The 15,715-nt window shown below is 32.4% G+C and overlaps 1 protein-coding gene across 1 annotated transcript; it reads right to left on the reverse strand.

The window, feature by feature from the left end:
* Positions 1-1,789: 1,789 nt before the first annotated feature.
* Positions 1,790-15,356, reverse strand: LOC145254769 (U6 snRNA-associated Sm-like protein LSm2). The gene is made up of 4 exons (XM_080113538.1): positions 15,243-15,356; positions 6,060-6,127; positions 5,176-5,266; positions 1,790-2,046 (listed from the first exon to the last, which is right to left on the reverse strand). The coding sequence occupies exons 1-4, from the start codon at positions 15,243-15,245 to the stop codon at positions 1,918-1,920; spliced, it is 291 nt and encodes a 96-aa protein (XP_079969664.1). The 5' UTR covers positions 15,246-15,356; the 3' UTR covers positions 1,790-1,917.
* Positions 15,357-15,715: the final 359 nt, after the last annotated feature.

Here is a 15,715-nt window from a genome sequence, read left to right on the forward strand (position 1 = left end):
CGTGCAAATTAAACCACTATTTTTATTTTAATTTTGCGCATTTCTCTTTTGCTTTTTTTATTTTGCAAATATTAATTAACCAAATGATAAAATCAAACTCTTTATGAATTTTATATAAATTAATATATGCTATACTGCTCGCCAAAGGAGGAGGTAGAGCCTGAAACGATTCATCTTTTCCTCCTAAAACAAATAAAATAAGATAATACTTAATTGGTTGATATCATGGCATCAGATACTGTACTATCACCTCAAAAAAAGGAGGTAATAACTGGGAAACTCCACACACACATCCATAAAAAAAGAAGGGAGTGTCTGCAATACATGAGACTGTGAGCAATAAAGATGGGTGCAATTATACTATAATAGCAAAATTAAAAATTGTTTTAATTAAATTTCAAGGTAAACTAATGGTCTCTACTTAATCGCCATGTTACAGTAATGAATCCAAAAAAAATATCAATGTAAAAAATTTGTTAAAGAAAACATTTTCTGACGAAAATTAGTGAAAATAAAATGTTTGGCTAAAAAAAAAAAAAAAAAAAAAAAATTGACTTCCAAATGGAGGTAAATAGTAACTATTGCCACTTTTTTTTTTTTTTAAATAAATTGTTTTACCTTGCTTTTAGCATAATTGAGTTACTTCCCTTGTTATGTTATGGCTTCCCAAAGAAATACAGCGACTGGGTTTTTTTTACGATAAGATTTCAAACTCATGTTTTTTTGTTGTTCTTTTTTTTTTTTAATAATGTGGTAATATTTACTTCTGATATAGATATCATTACGTTTAGTTTAAATTGTCAGTGGATACTCTTGTTTTTTTTATAAATCGATTTTTTTCGTTTTCTGAATTTTGCTAATGTAGTGCAGTTTCACCTAAAGATGAAAACGTGCTGAAGACAAAATATGAAATTAACAAAGAAATAAAAATGAAAAACAAAAAAAAAAAATGCCATCATTTTTCAGAATAAAATGTTATTTACCGTTTCATTTTTTATCTCGTCTGCTTTTTGCAATTCTCTGAATAAAAATACTCTCATTTCAGATTTTTTATAACAAAAAACACGGATATTTTTTTTCATATGGTTCTAATATTGTTTTCAACTATTAAAATAATTTTAAATGCTATTCATAATGTTTATCTAATTCATTTATTTTTCATTTTGCTTGTTTGAATTCAAACTGATAGTCCTAGAGCCCTTTCGATGTACATATTCCAGAGACTAACAAGTAGCAAAATCCCACCCCTTTACTGTCAAGGTCCCTGAATGCCCGAAAGCCTTCTACTCTAATGGTTTCTTCTTTCAAACTGCTAAACTTTGGTATTCCATGCCTGCTCTCCTGGGTGCACTAACCTGTAGAAGTTTAAACATAATGTGAACACTCCCTACATAGGTCCCTGTAGACATGGTCCTAAATTGTAGCTCCTTCTGTCAAAGTGGCAATATACCTTATTTGAGGGTGAAATATATATATTATTTATAATTAAATAATAACCTACCAGATCAGGCTGTCTGAAGATACTGGCTTCCTGATACAACCTGCACCAAACATTGTTTTTCTTTTGCAAAAGTCAACCATGTTCTGCAAAATGAAAAACAAAAACAGACAAAACAGATTTCCTGTACAAAACAACCAAACCAAACACCATGAATAAATATTTGAAGATATAAAAAAAACCTGAAGCATAAAAGCTTGTCCTTAAATTACTGGATTTGACATTAAATAACCCAAAAAGGGTTGATATGCCGTAAAACAAAAGAAAATAAAACTAAAATGAAAGACAACAAAAATGTAAAGAAATGTTTATTTGTTTCTGTTAATTACAGCTGTTTTGCTGATGAAGAGGAGACGCTATGTACATATGAACAAAAATGGATGGAAAACGGTAAATGACGAATGGTGGTGCCATCATCATCACCGTTGCTTGTTTTGGGCTGCTTCTTTACGGGCTGCGTCTTGCAACAATTGGGTATCACATTCATCTGCAGGAAGTTGAACATAACGAACCACAGAACCACGAATGAAACAGTTCTTCACAGACAACTTAAAGAAAAAAGAAAACGTTTCCATCAATTTTCAATCAATTTATAAACATCAAAAGATACTGGTCGAACTGAAGTCGTCTTAATGCAGGGTCAGAAGAACTTTAGTCAACACAGTTAAAACATCCTACACTTAAATCTCTAGAGTCGTTCTTTTAATAGGAAAATGATGCAAAAAGAAAAAGAAAAAAAGGAAAAGAAAAGAAAAAAGGAAAAGAAAAAAGAAAAAGAAAGGAAAAGAAAAAAGAAAAAGAAAAAAGGAAAAGAAAAAAGGAAAAGAAAAAAGGAAAAGAAAAAAGGAAAAGAAAAAAGAAAAAGAAAAAAGGAAAAGAAAAAAGGAAAAGAAAAAAGAAAAAGAAAAAAGGAAAAGAAAAAAGAAAAAGAAAAAAGGAAAAGAAAAAAGGAAAAGAAAAAAGGAAAAGAAAAAAGGAAAAGAAAAAAGGAAAAGAAAAAAGGAAAAGAAAGGAAAAGGAAAAGAAAGGAAAAGAAAAAAGGAAAAGAAAGGAAAAGAAAAAAGGAAAAGAAAGGAAAAGAAAAAAGGAAAAGAAAGGAAAAGAAAAAAGGAAAAGAAAGGAAAAGAAAAAGGAAAAGAGTAAAAGAAACGAAAAAAGAAAAGAAAGGAAACAAAAATAAGAAAAAAGGAAATGAAAAAAAGGAAAAGAAAAAGAAAAAAGGGGAAAAAAGAGAAAAAAGGAAAAATAAATAACTATCATAGAGAAAAGAAAATTAACCAATTGTAAATATTAAATGTAGTTGTCTCAAGCAAAAATTGCAATATCAATCAAGTTTTCCTTTTTTACTCACGTTCACCTCTGACAAGGCATATCGCCATCTGGACATAAGAGGCTACTAATTGGGACCAGGAACTAGGAAAGATTAGCAACATGTTGGTTTACATTACATTTAAACTTCTGCATATCAGTACAGTCAGGAAAGCAAGTAGCAGGAAGGAAATTCCAAAGTTTAGCCATTCGAGGGAAGAAACTATTAGAGTAGAAAGATTTCTGGCATTTAGGAATCTCAACAGTGAAGGGGTATGATTTTGCTGCTAAATAGGTTTGGGGGGGGTATGTACGTCGAGGGGCACAAGTGCAACGAGTTCATCAGAGCACATTCCATTAAAACAGGCACAGAGATGCAACATTGTGGCGATGGGGCAGAGTTTGGAGCCTAGTCGACAAAGTGCGACCTATTAGATTAGAGACCCTTTTTTGGACCCTATCGAAGAAGGAGAGACTAGTTGTAGATGCACCAGCCCAGATGTGGCAACAATACTCCATGCATGGGCGAATGGTGGTCTTGTAGAGGTATAGGATACTCTCAGATGTGAATAATTTTCTAGCTTGATAGAGAGAACCCACCATCTTTGCAGCAGCCTTCGCAATATCTTCAATGTATTTGTTCCAGTTTATATTGTCCGTAAATGTTAGGCCGAGGAGTTTGAAGGAAGAATTTTCAGGTTGTCATGGATAAAGGTTGGAGAAGCTTTGAATCTCAGGTAAAAAATGGTGATATTAATTTAGCAGTTATGCTCCTCTCATATCAAGATGAAAAGCTATGAATGAAGAATTCAAAAAGATTCAATATATTTTATAAAGCGATTCTGGTACCTGATTGGTTTGTTCTTATCACCCCTGGCTATAAACATAATCATCCAAATCTTTGCGATCATACCAAAATATATGTCAAAAAATATTGCAACAACATCAAAACTTTCACAGCCCAACAATTAGAAAATGATTTTGCATTTTTTTTTCATGAATAAAGTGACAACAAAACCTTGGCTTTATGGCAGACTAGCCTGGGTGCCCGGCATTGTCCGGATGTTTGGAGATGTGTGTTAAGCAAAAAAAAAAAGTGGTAGTGGGCAGGCAGGCTCGAACCCGTACCGCAAAGGAGGAAAAGAAAGCAAAAAAAAAAAACAAAAAAAAACGTCTTTGCCGTTGCGTCCATCGCCAAATCGGAAGTGGCGATGGTTTAAATTAAGGCTAGTAAATCGAAAAGAGGGGATGGCTTTTGAAAATATCGGCGAAAAAAGCGAGCCCTCCTTGTAGCAAAGTGCCCAGTTGAGGGTGAAGGAATTAATGTTTTTAACCAATTTTTCGATACTTGTCGTCCGAAGGGTTGAGCTTCAAAACGATACCGATCTCATCAAAATTGGTCGCCTCTGTCGAAAGTTTTAGGCAGACATTTTTTTTCATGAATAAAGTGACAACAAAACCTTTTTTTCATGAATAAAGTGACAACAAAACCTTGGCTTTATGGCAGACTAGCCTGGGTGCCCGGCATTGTCCGGATGTTTGGAGATGTGTGTTAAGCAAAAAAAAAAGTGGTAGTGGGCAGGCAGGCTCGAACCCGTACCGCAAAGGAGGAAAAGAAAGCAAAAAAAAAAACAAAAAAAACGTCTTTGCCGTTGCGTCCATCGCCAAATCGGAAGTGGCGATGGTTTAAATTAAGGCTAGTAAATCGAAAAGAGGGGATGGCTTTTGAAAATATCGGCGAAAAAAGCGAGCCCACCTTGTAGCAAAGTGCCCAGTTGAGAGTGAAGGAATTAATGTTTTTAACCAATTTTTCGATACTTGTCGTCCGAAGGGTTGAGCTTCAAAACGATACCGATCTCATCAAAATTGGTCGCCTCTGTCGAAAGTTTTAGGCAGACATACATACATACATTTAAACAGACAGGTGAGATTTATATTATAGATGTACAAACAATATATTATGCCAACGACATTCTGGCCAGCAAAATGTCTTGCCTCATGCACAGCAGTTGTAACCAAGATCGCAAGAGATAATGGATTACAATTTCACCATTAGAGACAGATCACTTGTGGACGCGAAAGCTCTATTAATCATTTTTTATAATTTTCACCCGTGTCCTCAACTTCTCACCAAAATGCTTGCACCATCCATGTAGACAGGTAGGAAAAATTATGTTGCAAACAAAATTTCCCTCTGAACAACGAGCTACATACAAATTAAACATCTCGTACTATGAAATAGTATTCCATATCACTAATTATTTTTTTTTTTTCATTAAATTTTTTACCATAACTACCCTAGTACTCCAATTTCCATAAATCGCTGATCTGGACCAACTAGTGGACGGGGGCTGGATTTGGACACTTACCATGTGAGGATATTTTTCAGGATCTGTAACACTGATGTCCGTCAATTTGATGTTCAAAAATTGATCCACAGAATGAAGTGTGCCACAAATGCTGGAAGATTTGAAAACAAAAGGAAAAATGGATAAAAATGGAAAAAAAAAAAACACGTCAATAATTGTTTAGATTCATGCCATTAAAAACCAACGAGACATTAAAAGGATAAACAAAAATTACTTTTACTTTTTGTCTTCAAATCTCTTTTATATAAGTTGTCTTTTCTCATTGTCTGGCTAAAATTCAAAAATACAATTACAAACCTTACATATTCTGGCTTAGGACATGGAACAAGTTTATTTGATAGTCACCAAGGACAAAATTAATGATTATAGTAAAAAAAAAAAAAAAAAATATTACTTTATTCAATAAATAATCAAGGGAAATAACTAAATATTTCAAGTTACTTCCCTAGAACCAATTAAAATTAGACGTTAATAAAATAGAAAATCAATTATCAATGAAAACAGTTTTCGAAGTCAATTAGCAAAATTGAGTTTTGCTAAGTTGGCCAAAGATTTTCAGAAAATAATTATCTCCCTTTTGTTACAATTAGAACTCTGGTTTCTTTTTTCTTTTTTGCAAAACCGCATGTTTGCTAATTGTTTTTGAAAACTATTTTCATTGATAATTAATTTCGTACCTTATCGTTTTTCATAATTTCTGGATATGTTCATTACTGTGACAATTCAGAAAATACTATTGGTTTCACTTGAAAGTCAATATTTCAATTTTCAAATTTTGATACAATAACGAAGAAGAACCGACAAACTTACAACCCCTCCCCATCACAAAAATAAAAATAGAAATAAAAATTAAATCGATATAAAAAAGATTTATAATTTTTTACCTGAGATCATTTTTCAGTTCTACAACAACATCTTTGCCAACAAGGGACTTGAAGAAAGAGTAAAACAACTGGAAATAAATCAAATAAATCTTTATAGGGACATTTTAAAATTACAAAATTATTACATATTTTATGTGTCATGTCGAAATTAGTATAAATTCCAAAATTTATGAAACATCATCCAGTAGAAAATGTGCTAGAGCTAATTTTTGAAAAAAAAAAAAAAAAAAAAAAAACGTGTGTAGTATTATGGAGAATAAGCCAGATGGCTGACTTGAAAGCAGTTATCTCCCCCTGCTTTCAAGCATCTGATTTACTATGAAATTGCAATTTTGAAAAATTATGTTTTTATTATCTGACCATTTTTTGTAATTTTTCAAATCTATATATATATATATATATATATATATATATATATAAGGCAAAACACATGCACGAGTTTTTGTATGTCCAAGAAAGGCTTTTTTTGCTGGGGTTCCGGGGGAGGGGGTTTACTATATCTTTCAACTGTTTATATACCCCCTAGACAATAATATCTAGGATTTGCGAACGCGCGTCGTGTCTAGATTTATTTATTTATTATTTATGACTTTTACACAATTCTTGCTATTTCGGCCCGTCTCGTGTTGATTCAGCTTTTTTGTATGAAAGCGAAATTGAGGTGAAACTAAGTTGTGATTCTCAGCTACGGGCCGGGAGCTTCCAAAAAGCAAATGGATGTTTGGTCAATGTTGGTTTTACTGTCGTATCAGACAATTGCTTTCATTTGGACACTCCCCTAATAAAAGGGGAGCTGGTTTTCCCCAACACATTGGGGAAACAAAACCAGACAAAGTTGGGTAAAAAACAAACTCAAAAGAACTATCCTGCAGTTAAAATTAAGTGCGGAATTTCATTTCCTTTGACCTAATAGATTCATTGCACACCTATCATTTATAAACGTTAAATTGAAATTGTTTTCAGTTACTTTCCTTTCGTGGGCGAACGGGTAACTTACCAAGTTTTTCGCCTCAACGTTCTAGGTTCGATCCTACCTACCTACCAAAACTGGGTGCAACAGCTAACACATCACGTTTTTTTTTTTCACTTTCTTTTCTCCTTCGCGGTATGGGTTCGAGCCTACCTGCCTACTAGCACTTTTTTTTTGCACTCAACCAACACCCTTACACACACCTCTACTTTCATTTCCGCTTTCACGTCATGGGTTTGAGCCTGCCACAATTTTTTTTTTTTGCTCAACCCACACCTACAAACACTCAGGCAATGCCGGGCACCCAGGCTTGTTTATACTAATTTCAGCATGATACATAAGTATGTAATAATGTTTTTCTCTAAAATGCGTTTTTTCAAAGATATACTATAGTAAAGTTGCACCAAAATTATTAAATAGTAAAGGAATGTTCGGTAGAGATGTCCAATTGTTTGTGTAAAATCACCAACATTTTATGCATTATCAACCACGTCATCATTTTGTGTCTACGTGTAATTGTGTGTACTTTTTATGGAAGGCCCTAGTTGCCTTAATTGAATGAGGGAAACAGTATTTGGGGGGGGGGGGGTTCTGCTATGGTTTATGTTAATTTTATTGATAAGAGACCTCCGTACATTTTTTATGAAAACAGGCGCTAAAATCAAGTTGACCCCTCCAACCCACCCTAGAAATAAACATCTTTTAACAATTAAAATGATTTCAAGTTGTAGTTGAATTTGCTTTTTTATACAAGCACCCATGTTTGCCCAGCTGGGCAAACTTGAGTCCTTGTACCGGAAAAATATCCAGTAAATAAAACGTTATTTAGTAAATAGTTATTTTTTTTTAATTTTTTTTTTTTTGCATTTCCATACACCAAACATGGACATAAATATCACTAAAACATCCGCTTCATAAGCTTCATTTCGGTACCTAACTTGCCTGAGTGGATTGCCTGTAGGCTGAGACAAACCGCGTCACACACAGACAGTACGAAAATTTATAATAGGATTATATGAAAATATTTTTTTTTAATTTGAAAACCTTATTCAAAAATCTGTTTAAAATTTCATATGAAATATTGGAATTTTATTCTATTTAAATCTTTTAAATGTTCAACATTTTATAGAATTCTGTTTTTTTTGTTTTTTTTTGTAATTTAACTAATTATATATTGAGAAAAAAAACATGTCGCGTTGATTATTTGTAACGCAAATTAAAAAAAAAAACATTTTCGGGGGTATTTATGTTGGTCGTGTAGAGGAAAATGTATGAATGTTTTTAAGAAAGGTGTATTAAAAACTGAGGAATAAATTAAAAAAACAGGAAGGCGGTGTGTAAATTGTTCTTATGGTTGTCAACGGGTCAAAGTTGATTTATTTGTAAGAAAATTGCGACAGTATAGTTGTAATACAGAATAGTTGAAAAACATCCCCACACTTCCCATGTTAAATAATAATTCCTAAATAATAACGTTAATATTTCAGTGCGCAGGTCAAATTCTGCAAAAGTAGTGATTTGCGTTTATTTGTTTACGCTGTTATGGGTTTATGCTTATGTACGCATGCGCAACCGGAAGTCGTAAACTGGATGTGGGTTACAATACTCGTTACAAGGTCGTTTGAGTTTTATAATTATATATATACTTTAATTATTTAAACACTTAAGCCTTATAAAATGTTGCAATTTTTATGAGCCTAAATTTATTTTGTTTAGTTTTCATAACATGAAATATGGGGGAAGGGGAGGGTAGAACACTGAAAAAAAATATTTCCCCTCATATATTTAACGAAACCTACTTTTAATATAAAATTAAACTAAAAATGAATAAGTATCAAAAATTTCATAAAAATCTAACAATTAGTTGATTTTTGCTCAATGTTTTAAACATGGGTGTGTTTAGGCTTTTGATCACAATAAAGAAACATTGTTTTAAAGCGTCAATAATGTAAACACGATTTTTGTTTCGCATTTTCATTATTTTCATATACGACGAGATCCCTGGCGACACCAGATGATCTTGCTTTTCAAATAGAGGAAGAGAAGATGGGAGAGGAAAAACAGATGTTTATGAGATTCCTGTCCACCAGAAAAGAGTAAATATTTCAATGAGAAAAGAAAATATAAGATCTGATAATATGATTCGTGAAACAAGAGATTGTTTTTCTAGTTGGATTTGGTAAAAAAAAAAAAAAAATGAATTTTAACTACTAATTGAGTGAGACAGGTACAATGACTTGGGTTCAGGAGGTCTGCTCTGGTGTCTGGGAGGTGTTGTCGTTTGGGCCCACCTGTTATGTTTAACTGCCAGATCACCAGCCAGTGATGGGTTGGTTGGACAGATAAATAAATTGAACCTAGGGAGAGATATGGTCATGAAAGACGAAGAAAAGAGAAAAGAAAGAGAAAATGAAAAGAATAAAATAATGAGTTCACGAGAGAAAAAAAAGAATAAGATAATGGAAAAGAGAAGAATAACTCCAAAAAGGTGGAGGGAGGAATTTCTGATTTGATAAAAACGATTGTCTTTTTTAGAATAGGGTCCAGAGTGCTTTTTACTGACTGGTATCAAGACATACACATCGCTCTCACCCCGCCCGGGGGGGGGGGGGGGGGGGCCTCATAAGAGCTAAGTTGAAAATCTCTTGTTCTTAGCTGGGAAATTGATTAGTGGAACTTAAGTATACAACCTGCATCATGAAGTTTGAATCAAAGAACTCGACTAAACAAGTGTAAAACGATTTATGAATAATTATTTTGTTTCGTTATATAAAAATGTCCCAGTTTTTCCTTGTTTCTCGATTTGCCAGCCTGAAATGAAGATGCAGTTTATTTCAGGTATGCCCTGGCGCCAGATGATGAAAGAGATAGACTGGATCCAGCACGAAGCCAGAGTGATGACCGAAATCGACATGTTGCCACACAGACTTAGGGTCATGCACATTTCGCGTGCCCTGAGCAGCAGAAGATATTTTCCAGTGACCAGTGAGAGTCTGATCACCCTTGAGGGGTCCACCACTAGACAAATAAGAATGTAGCCCTGCTGGGTTGCATCTATGGTCCTGTGAGCTGGAAGCGACGAACACGGCCAGAAGTACATCACAAGTATGCTCCCGGGAACCAGGATAGCGACGGATGCGGCGCGGCCCTCAGAGAGAGAGAGAGAGAGGGTTATATTATACATATGCTGTAAATTTTTTTTTTTTTTTTTTTTTTTTTTTTTAAATACTAGCAGTTTATTTGAAGCTTCTTTTAAAGTGGTACAAAAGTTAAGATAATATTAAATAATATTACAGTTACATCGTGTTACATAGGGGGGGTAAATCTGTGGTGCGTGTTGGAGGTACCTTATGTTCGGTAAAATTGTTTTGGTTCGTTTTGTATCGTCTGCAGTGAAAAAAAAAAATGTCGGCCCTCTTGCACTTTAGGCAAATGGAAATTAGGAAGATAGAAAAGGAACAGCAGTTGTTTGACACCGGTTGAAAGAATGCAATTTGATTGGATAGAGAAATTATGATGTCATTACTATGAAATATTGATAAAATTTAAAAATTGAAATTGTTGAAAAAGATTGGAAAAGAATTTAATAAACAAGTATTTAATAATTAATAGTATTTTTAGAATTTAAAAAAAAAATTTAAGATAGAATTTAAGAATTGAAATTATTGTAAAAAAATTTAATAAGTATTTAATAATAGTATAAAAATAATTAATGTAGAAGCATTTTTAAAAGAGTTAAAGTCATTTAAGTAACAATTCGATCGCTGACTTATAGTGAACTATTTTACTTTTATTTTAAATTAAAAAGCGTTAATTAGCTCTCCAGTTAATAATGCATGTATTTATTTATTTCTAAAACAATCATTTATTTAAAAAAAAAGTTGTTTTCTAATACTGTCAATTTCAATATCGTATCTTTTTATCGTTTCTAATTAATTAAAATTACGCGTAAAAAATTGTTTATTTATAAAATGACGTCATAAGTTCTCTATCCAATAAATGGCATTCTTTCAACCGGTGTCAGACGACTGCTGTTCCTTTTCTATCTTCCTAATTTCCATTTGCCTAAATTGCAAGAGGGCCAAAATGTTAACTACTGAAAACCAATAAAGAATGCATTGGATAATAAAGGTCTTAATATCATGAAAAAAAATGCGGCACTTCTGCATGTCAGTGACATGAGGTGAATATGTGTATTTTAGTTTCAAGAACCGCAGACAGATGTCACTTGTCAGCGAAAGAACAGGGGTCGATAACTTTTCCTTTTCTAAAAGTGCATGCAAACTAAAATTGCATTTTGCTACATTTTTATATAATATTTCTATACAAAAAACAATTATTCTTAAACTTCTATAAATTTTTCCTGTTTTTTTTTTTTTTTAATATTTTCCTACATTTTCATACAACCGTATCGTAAAAAAAAAAAAAAAAAATTCTAAAAACAATCTATAAACGTTGGAGTTTTTATCATATTTATAATTTTATTGTCAGTTATGAATCCACTTATTGAAAAAAAATTATATTTTGATGAATTTTGTTTACAATAAATGTTTTGATTTTCATATTTTTGTGTTATTTTGTTATATTTTTGCGTTATCGTAAACACTTGTTTATATTTGAGGTTCACATAATGGCCGTTCAGTTCTCTTGCGAAAAACAGGGGTAGATAACTCGTCTCTTTTGCTAATATGTCGCCGACATGGAGAAGTGCCAAAAATACTTATCGGCGTCGATTCTAAATGTGATATTCGTTCGAAACAGGCCCGAATCGTAACTTTCGTAAATATACGCCCAAATACTCCTTCAATTTTTGAAAGGTGAATTTTATCGAAATAAAAAACCATTCAAAAAAGGTATTTTTTTAGATTAAGTTCACCTCCACAATTTTCTTTTAAATGACCACTTTTAGAAGTTTTCGATTATGCTGAATACGGAAATTGGGTAAATATCCAGATACGCTACTACAGAACACCGATAGCAGTATCAGAATTTTTGTAGGAATTTTTGACACCCCTAACACGAAACTGCGAATACAATATAAAAATCTCGTAATTTCTCTGTTAAAAGTGGGTTATTTATTTTCTTTATGGATTATACTTCCAAAATAAACTATTACAGTTGTTTTAAAAGTAATAAAAATATTTTTATTTTTTTTTTAAAACAGTAATGAATTTTCCGAACTCAATATTTTTCAATTTTTAAACTCAATATTTTTAAATTTTTAAATTTTAAAAATCTATCAAAATTTTTCTATTGATTCTATTTTTACGATATTTTCAGGGTCAATGTGAAATTTTATGTTCTTTCCAATAAACCGAATATAATATTTTAGACAAACGTTTTTTTTAAATTCACGCCCCCCCATTTTCACGCCCCCCCCCCATTTTGAAATGTCTATTAAAAAGTAAATAATTAATTTATGTTTAATAGGTTTATATATCACAAATTGAAGAGAAAAGGTCAATAAATAATATATTCAAATTTAAAACAAAAAAAAAAAATCAGTTTTTTAGAAATTTACCTGTAAAGTCCGAAGTTTAAAACCTTATTTTATAAGAACACATTTTTTCTTTTTGTCTTTTTTTTTTTTTTTTTAATGAAACCTTGGTCCTTGCTCCTTTAATTGAAAAAAAAATTAGGGCTTGAATTACATTTTTCGAGGAGTTATAAGCTTAGAAAGATAGGGGGTCGAATAATTTACGCCTCTCATTTTGAAATGTCTATTAAAAAGTAAATAATTAATTTATGTTTAATAGGTTTATATATCACAAATTGAAGAGAAAAGGTCAATAAATAATATATTCAAATTTAAAACAAAAAAAAAAATCAGTTTTTTAGAAATTTACCTGTAAAGTCCGAAGTTTAAAACCTTTTTAAAAAAAAAAAAACACATTGTTTTGTTTTGTTTTTTTTTTAAATAAAACCTTGGTCCTTACTCCTTTAATTGAAAAAAAAAATTAGGGCTTGAATTACATTTTTCGAGGAGTTATAAGCTTGGAAAGATGGGGTGGAATTATTCACTATTTTCACGAAATTTCTGACACTGCTAGAACACCGACCACTCTAATTTGTTTTTTTATAGGTAATTGAGGTCGCTGACAACGAATCTGATAGTCAAACTTGGGGCAAATTTACCGTTTGCATGGTATTTACCCCTGAACCCACGAACTACTTTCCACCATTTTGCAGCTTCTGTTTATGCTACGCGCATGCACACTGTAGCATAAACGACCTCAATCTATCTATATATCTATAAAAGTGAACGTGTCTGTCTGTCTGTCTGTGTACATTTCCCTACGCAATAACTCTGTCAATTTTTAGTCTATAGACTCGAAATTTGAAATACCGGGTACTGAGATTTGAGAAAATCGATGTGACGGGTGTCAGCCACAAATTTGGCTGTTAAGGGGTCAAATTTCAACGATTTGACCTTTAAGAACTCTACCAAACTCCTCCGACAATTTTGGGTCAAGACACTTGAAATTTTAGATATAGGTTCCTTGAACCTGGATCTAACTTAATAAAGTGATTTGAGCCCGAAACTATAAATTTTAAGGGGTCATAATAGGGGTCAAAGTTTTAAAAAAATTAACCATTTTTTTTGTTTTTTTGCTTTTTTTGCACAGCATACACCTCCAAACACCCGAGCAACGCCGGGCACCCCTGCTAGTTACCTATAAAAAAACAAATTAGAGTGGTCGGTGTTCTGTAGTAGCGTATCTGGATATTTACCCTAATTATTTCTGCAAAATTCCAAGGCGATGTTCGTATTTAGCATGGCTGAAAACCTTTCGAAGGCGTCGTTTAAAAGAAAATTGTGGAGGTGGGTGGACCTAATCTGAAAATTTACCAAAAAAGAAGCATAACCAAAACGTCGGTAAATAGATTTAAGAAACATTGCGTGGTAAAGCCGGGAAAGAAAGCCCCCTCCCAAAAATAAAGTGCGGGTTTGTATTGTACACAGATTCGAAAAAGTTGTCAAAAAACAATTATAGAACAAATAAATGTTATCAAAGGCAAGATAAGTTACTTTTCTACCTATCTGGATATATTTTTCGTGTTTTTATTCAATGTAACGTGTTTATTCAGCTCGAAAAGCATAGTGTTTACCGATGTATTGGAAAATTCAAAATGGCGGCCGACACTCTCTTTAACACGGTAAGTTCAGGAAAAGATGTTATAAATAATAAACTAGACAAAATACTGTTAGAAATTCGCTCATTATATTTTACCGTGACATAAGTTGACATATATTCGGTGTTTTTTAATAGTATTTTGTCTAGTTTATTATTTATAACACCTTTTCCCAAACTTACCGTGTTAAAGAGCGTGTTGGGCGCCATTTTGAATTTTCCAATACATCGGTAAACACTGTATGTTTTTCGAGCTGAATAAACATGTTACATTGAATAAAAACACAAAAAATATGTCCAGTTAGGTAGAAAAGTAACTTATCTTGCCTTTGATAACATTTATTTGTTATATATTTGTTTTTTGACAACTTTTTCGAATCTGTGTAGAGTAATGCAAACCCAGAACGGCTTTCGGAATACCCCTCAATCTCGAAAGCCGTTCTTAACATGGGTGGTTGGGGATGTTTATACTACGCTGGGGCAGGTCGTAAAAAAATACCTAACATGCTATATTTTTACTTGGAATTATTTTTCGAATTTAAACTAATTTCGACATGACATACTCAACGTAATGTTTTCACCTGAAATGCGTTGGTTTAAAACATCACTAATCTACACAAGCACCTGAGCAGGTTAAAGTTTTCAAAATAATTTTAAATTTGAAAATATTCTTTAAAACGAATTACAGGGTGGGGGACGAGATACCATAGGTTGACATTCGAATGTGACTTTAAAGCCCTTAAACTGTCAATTCGAAATTAATCTCATGCCAGAACGACAGTTTATAAGACAAAGTCAAGGATTATTGTTCACTTGTGCTCATTAATAAAAACAAAACAAGATAAGAAAACTATTCATAGATTGCGTCACTAAATGAACCGAAGTTTATTTTCTTTCGTGAGACAAAAACCGGCGACATTTTGTTGACGATACGGTCAGAATGTCAACAGATTACAATAAAGTTCTTAACTTTAATTTAAATTCTAAGAAAATACCATATTATCTGGCTTTTGTATATAACAATAAAACCGAGAAAATGACAGAATTTAAAATAAAATGCTTGAAATTAAAGAAACTCACCATTTTTACCGCGTGCTGTTTAGACTAATTGATCAGCAGTAAATGCATTTTCACTTCCGGTTCCGGTCTTTTTTTTTTTTTTTTTTTTCCAATGCAAATTTTTATGAAAAAATATTTTTTATTTCAAATTATTGATTTATTTTTAATGATGTGTATGAGATGCCTTAGTGATGATCACGTATATTAACCTATTCGAGCGTAGCCTACACAAACAGAAGGCCGCTCCACTAAAGTAACGCTATCTGATGACGTCGTAGAATAAAGTACAATGACCACGATTAGATGAAGACGACTATTACAACGCGATTTTCTGCTTCAATTCTTTAAGAAATTGCCGAGAGATTTATAAAACTGCTCTGAAAGTGACAATATATGGAGATCACGCATATTAACTTATGGAGCAATTGCTTTGATGTCTGCGTAATGAAATAGACGGTGTATCATGATCAAGAAAAAAAAAGGATTGTTAAAAT

Source organism: Euprymna scolopes, chromosome 30 (assembly GCF_053919585.1).
Source record: "Euprymna scolopes isolate OS-2025 chromosome 30, ASM5391958v1, whole genome shotgun sequence".
In the NCBI taxonomy this organism is placed as follows: domain Eukaryota; kingdom Metazoa; phylum Mollusca; class Cephalopoda; order Sepiida; family Sepiolidae; genus Euprymna; species Euprymna scolopes.